General features: G+C 47.4%; 1 protein-coding gene across 1 annotated transcript; it reads right to left on the bottom strand.

Annotated features, from left to right (window-relative positions):
- Positions 1 to 2,246: 2,246 nt before the first annotated feature.
- On the bottom strand, positions 2,247 to 6,003 carry LOC149337067 (nuclear envelope integral membrane protein-like). The gene is made up of 2 exons (XM_089553299.1): positions 5,048 to 6,003; positions 2,247 to 3,576 (listed from the first exon to the last, which is right to left on the bottom strand). Exons 1-2 carry the CDS (start codon positions 5,729 to 5,731, stop codon positions 2,974 to 2,976), a joined length of 1,287 nt encoding a protein of 428 aa, XP_089409425.1. The 5' UTR covers positions 5,732 to 6,003; the 3' UTR covers positions 2,247 to 2,973.
- Positions 6,004 to 6,211: the final 208 nt, after the last annotated feature.

Consider the following 6,211-nt stretch of genomic DNA (forward strand, 5'->3'; position numbering starts at 1 on the left):
ACAGAGCGTTTTGTATAAATAAAGCATAACACTTTGCAAACGCAAAACAAATGTGCAAGAAAGCCTTCATATAGAACTGTAAACTGCAGTTTAACGTCCGCAAGTGGCACATGGGTTATCAGGGACGCCGTAGTTAAGAGCTCCAGGTTAATTTAGACCACCTGGCGTTCTTTTAACGTCCGCTGACATTGTGAAGCACATGAGCATCTCGTGTTTTGCCTCTGCCAAAACGCTGACACAGCAAGTGGGGTCGAACCCGGGTCCTCAGGCTCGGTAACTGAGTGCTTCAACTACTAAGCCAACAAGACGGGTCCTTCGTTTAGAATTGCACAGAAGGAATGAAATGGGGGACACTGTTCAATGGTTCGTCCCTCAAAAGAACTCGTCATGCTGGTTTTCTATTCCAATGGTACTTCTCGTCAAAACAGCATTGCACATGAAAGTGATGAGCCAATTGTGGCCCGTGAAGAATTTATTTGACGAGGTGCAGCAATAGGAAATCTTGAGGCCTCGCTACAGACTTTCGCTATCGTGGAACTTTCTCTGTTCACCAAAAAAAATGACAGTTTATATATTCTTGAGACACCAAACTTTTCACCTAGCTAGACTTAGTTTTGCCCTTTAGTGTCCCTTTTAATACAAAGCAGACATTATGCCAGACTGACGGTGTGCTAATCACAGCTAAGCAACTGGATAAAAGTGCAACCATCCATGAAGTCTCTGATGTAGGTTTTCTCCACTGAAGCGAATTCGAAGTGAGTAGCAATTTTCTTGGAATGATTTCAAAGCAGATATTTCGAATACCTCTGGCACAGTTTTGAAAAAGGTTGAACGGCACTACAGACATTTTCAAAATCACATTTTTTAACATGCAAGACCGTTACATGAAAAAGAAAAGAAAGTGCATTGAAGCTCTGTCACACTCGTTGAAGATTACAGGCGGTCACAGACGGGTATCCAGGCCTGTTTCACATAAAAAACTTGAGCACAGCACGGTAGTGCACACCTGTGCACTACCTACATGGTTTACACAGTTTTACATGGTTTACATTTGTCTTCATGGAGCCCTTACTCCAGTATGTGTCAATGACATATGTCGGTGTGTGTGTGTTCAAGACACGAGTTTTACGTGCGTCTACTCACCGCGATGAGAGTTCCAGCCAGTGCATGTGTGTGTGTCGACATCACCCGTGAAACTCATTGTATTAAGGCGAAAGCCTTTAATACCTCATACTGTCGTTAGCAGACGCGTCGGCAGCCGTGTCAACAGACGTGTCGACAGATTTGTCCGCCTTTCGGCGTCACTGCTTAAAAGGCTCAAGGTTCCAGCATGAATAAAGGCGCATCTAGTGAATGCATGGGCTTCATAAATAAAATAAAAGGAGTAACATCAAGAAAAGGGAAATAAAAATAAAAATAAGAAAATAAACAGAAATAAAAAAAAAATATAAAAATAAGATGTGAAAATAAAAATAAACAATAAAACTAAGAAAAGGAGCAAAAAAAACAAAATATGAAAATAAAAAGTAAATAAAAACAAACAGTGCGCCAGGAAACGCTTTCGCCTTGCAGCACTTTAGAGAGCCAAAGTGCCCCCTGAATTTTTATGATTTCATCAGCCTTCATTCGCACTTCCCTTTTCCTCCTCTTCCCTTTCCCCTCTGTGGAGTAGCAGGCCAGGGCCATGTTGCCACCGGCCGACCTCTCCACCTTTTCCTCATTAAAATTCCTTTCTTTCTCTCGTTGAAGATTAGTCAATGTTCTGCAAAAATGGCCACTGGAGATTCTGGGAGTCGACCTACGTGCAGAGCTGACAATTTGCAGGGCGCGAGACCTATTTGCGGGTTCTTCGACTGCCGGTCTTAATTGCGATTGCGTGGTTGTGTAGATGTCATCCCGGCGGAGGTACATTGAGCCGAAACAGTGTGAAGCAAGCTTCTCAGAAACATTCACTAGAAACGAATACTTAAGAGATTTTGAATGCCAAACATTCGGATAGAATCGAATATGGAATAATTTAATATTCGATCAAATATTCAAAATTATCAAATATTTGCACCTTTCTTGCTTGGGCAAGACTTTACCCAGCATACATGCACTTGAGGCTAAAACAAGTACAAGCACTGCTACAACACGAACAGTGCGTCAGGTGTAAAAGTTGGCACGAGTCAGGTAGAATGCAATACAGTTGACTCTTATAATTCGAACTGGAAGAGGGTGAAAATTTGTTCTAAATATGCAGACAGTTTGAAATAAGATGAGTATTTTTATTATATATGTTGATGCGACTGAAGTGCCAGTTGAAATAAACCAGCAGTTCGAATTAAGCAAGTTTTAATCAGTGAAACTGCACTGAGCAAGCAAGATGCACACCACTGTGGTGCGAGTTAATGTTAAAAAATTCTTAAACAGCTTTAAAATGTATACATTACAATGGTATAAAAATTATGAAAATTTACACAAGGTGCATCCGAGAGAGAGAATAAAGTCAACTCTAATCCCACAAAAACACAGTGGGCTAACAGATAAAACAAAAAGGCACCTAACACTGGCACCCAAATACAAAAACGAATGTGATGTGACATTAGCGCCCATAGGAACCCAAGAAGTTCCTGGCACCATGATGTTTATAAATTAATCACCTCTGCTTTTCCATTCTCAACTAGTATCTGCTTCCTTTTATGTACTAATGATGAGCATCACCTTTAAATGGTCTCCTTAGAAGGCCTCAGCAAAAAGAAGCCAAGTTAATAATGACTGTCCTACAACCGAACCATCACTGTCACCCAGGCAGTTCAGGCACTAGGAGTTCTGTAAACCACTTGCCCATCACCGTCAGGCAGTCCATGTCACAAGAAGGGATCTAACGAGTTCAGCTCATACTTGGTCCCGCAGGAAGCATTCTTTCAAGAGCAGTATTTGTTCACAGCTGCGTTAATTCGTCGCATTGCTCGACGCTTCCAAAACGTGCGGCTATCTCGCGAACGATGAACTAGGCCCATCCGCAAGCTCCGTGAAAGAGGGCTGCTCATTACCGCCGTCCTCCGTCATCAGACTATCCTCGCTGTCTGGCGTGCGATCCGGCGAGTCCAGCTCGTAGTGGAGCACCTCGTCATCGGAAAGGTGCGATTGTCCCTGCACAAACTTGGCGAACCGCACGGGGTCCTTGAGGCGTGTCACCACCTGCCACGTCCTGCAGTCGGGGCTGCTGCAGTACTCGCGCAGGGCATTCAGCGCCCTGCGCGTCTCGATGTCGCCCTGCAGGATGTACTCCTCCTCCGTCAGCAGCGCCACCTTGGGTCGGCACACCCGAGTCCGCCACCAGGTCCGCAGCTTGGCCTTCCACGGAGAGGGAAAGTTGTAGGTTGTCAACATGATGAGCACGGCGGCACCCATCGCTTCGCGCACTTCGGAGGACGTGACCACTCCGGCCAGTGCCACGAGCTGCAGGGACCACTGAATCAGGTTTAGCGTCCGCGGGTGTGTCGGCGGACCGACGCGATAGCAGATGCCGAAGCTCAAGAGCGCCGTGAACGCAATGTAGCCGGCTATAACGCTCTTGTATTCAGCCAGCACCTGCATTAGCGGCAACAGAGAACAGGTTTAATGGTACGCTCCGTCCTAAAGGCACAGAGCGAACAATGGCAAATATCACAGCAGATAACCACAAGCTGAATCCCCTAGTTCTCAACAGCAAGCTCTAACATCTGGGCACAACGAAATTTCTTTATTGTTTTGCCATCAAAATGTGTATGCCGCAGATGGGTACAAAAGCATGCAATTTCATGTTTCGTAGTACTATTCCATAGCTAATGAAACTCCCCCTAGAGTAACAGGTTCAGCGGGCAAGGTTATGGAAATGAGGGACTCATTACAAAATATATATATATATATATGGGGGGGGGGGGGCAGCAGTAACAGATATGGACAGGTGAAGGGAATCCTATGCTAGATTCAAGTTCCATCTAACTGAACAGCAGTTGAGCCTCCTAACTGCCCATGAGCTGAATGACTGCATGAAACTCAGTACAACCTATTAAAGGACACCTAACTTCTGGGTGCTACATGTTTTGTTCTTTGTAATGATGCGTAAGGTATTGTTATACATGGATTACCATATGATGTTTTCCTACAACTGGTAAAAAATTTATAATTAAAATTCTTTCTCATGTTGTTTCAGTTTCAGCAATCGAACGATGACTGAATAAGTGTGCTTACAGGTCACGCGAGACATGAAAACTGCAATATAATTAATGCCTCGTCGTTTTAAATCACTACAATGCTAAATCCAGCCTGCCTCGAGAGCTGGAATGACAACGAATGTGGAAGCTGCGATTATACTGCAGTTTCTTCATGTCTCACATGACCTATAAGCACAATTTCATGTCACAGTCATTGTTTCACTGTTGAAACCGAAGCAGCATGACAGAAAAATTCGATTAAAAATTATGTAGCAGTCGTCGGTGAATACCACGTGGTGATCAAGGCATAGTAGTGTCTTCTGCATCGTTGCAGAGAAGAAAACAAGCCACCAAATTTAGGTGTCAAGCCATTCCTAGCACATTAATAAATAAGAATGTAGTACCTGTATAGTGTAATGTTTAATTTATATCAATAATTCCATATCGTTGCCAACACTAAGAATGGCAATGAGGATGAAATTGGTTAGTCTATTGGGGTTTAACGTCCCAAAGCGACTCAGAATGCTAAAATTAGTTGGTAAATTGGTTTTTTGGGGAAAGGAAACGGCGCAGTATCTGTCTCACATATCTCGGCGGACACCTGAACCGCGCTGTAAGGAAAGGGAGGAAGGTAGGAGTGAAAGAAGAGGTGCCGTAGTGGAGGTCTCCGGAATAATTTCGACTACCTGGGGATCTTTAACGTGCACTGACATCGCACAGCACACGGGCGCCTCTAGCGTTTCGCCTCCATCGAAACGCGGCCGCCACGGTCGGGTTCGCACCCGGGTACTTCGGCTCGATAGACGAGCGCCTTACCACTGAGCCACCGCGGCGGGTACAGGATGCTCCCACCCGCCCATACGCACCTGGTAGACATTGTACCAGAGCAGCTGAAGCAGATAGAGCACCAGGGACCATCCGAAGACGATGACGGAGTAGCCGGCGACGCGCCGGGGTAGCAGGCGGCCCGCGACGAACACGCCGATAAGCAGGAAGGCGAGCACGCCCACAGCGACGCCGCACGTGTAGAAGACGAGTACGTTGCGGCACAGCGCCGGCACGCCGAAAAAGAGCAGCACCGACGCGGCGAACTGCAGGACGCGCCAGTAGTTGGCCTGGCGCACCACCAGCTCGAAGCGGTAGTCGTCCTCCGACACGAGCCCGAAGCAGTGCGGTCGGAAGGCCGACAGCGAGATGGTCGACTGCCTCCACGGCAGCAACGGCACCCAACTGGCCAGATGAGCGTTGAACTGCGCGCGCACCGACGCCTCGTCGGGCCCCTCGAAGAGCTTGAAGCGCTCGGGCACGTGCCTGAACTCGACGTAGATGGACTTGAAGATCCCCAGGTAGCGGACGGGATCGCCGGGGTAGCAGTAGACGACCATCTCGCTCATTCGGCCGCGGGGCCTGGCGTAGAGGAGGCCCTCGCGTAGCGTCGTCAAGCCGCTGTCGTATAACGTGTCCTGTGTACTGGACGCGTCGTCTCCGAGGGAAACTTCGGCGAACAGGACGAGCAGTACGGCGGCTAGCGGCTGGAGAGAGGTCGACATGGCGGTTTCCGTGCCTGGTAGTCAGGGGTAGGATCGTTCCGCCCACGACCTACAGTAGGTCGTGGTTCCGCCGTTCCAGTGCCGAAGGAAGAGTTCTTATCGCCTGCCTATCGGTCCCCGTAAAAGCGCGTGCCGTAATCCTGCTTCCAGCCCGTAAGCATCGCAACGCCGGCACGCCGGTTTGTTGACACACGCATTGCGAAAGAACTGAGGCTGTTGTTGCTGTTGTGGCTAGGTCAACTACGAATGAACCAGCGAACGTTACAACACATTTGGATTGGATTGGACTATTTATAGCATAGTCACAACCTTTCACCACCAATTGCTATTGTGACGTCAGGTGACGACGAGAAGCTTTCAGCAGTTTCGGTTTTGGTTCCGGTTTTGGTAAGGCAACAGTGCGATTTTGAAGAACATAAGCGCGTGACAGATTTTCAGCGAATAATATGCGCGGGAAGGGACCTGAATCACCTTAAAACG

The sequence above is a fragment of the Amblyomma mixtum genome, chromosome 7 (assembly GCF_055824585.1).
Source record: "Amblyomma mixtum isolate Tamu chromosome 7, ASM5582458v1, whole genome shotgun sequence".
NCBI lineage: Eukaryota > Metazoa > Arthropoda > Arachnida > Ixodida > Ixodidae > Amblyomma > Amblyomma mixtum.

Coding starts and splice junctions, on each gene's coding strand:
- LOC149337067 (XM_089553299.1), bottom strand. CDS start 5,731: ATGTCGACCTCTCTCCAGCCGCTAGCCGCCGTACTGCTCGTCCTGTTC. Junction 3,577..5,047: donor TCTGGTACAATGTCTACCAG/GTGCGTATGGGC, acceptor CCGCTAATGCAG/GTGCTGGCTGAATACAAGAG.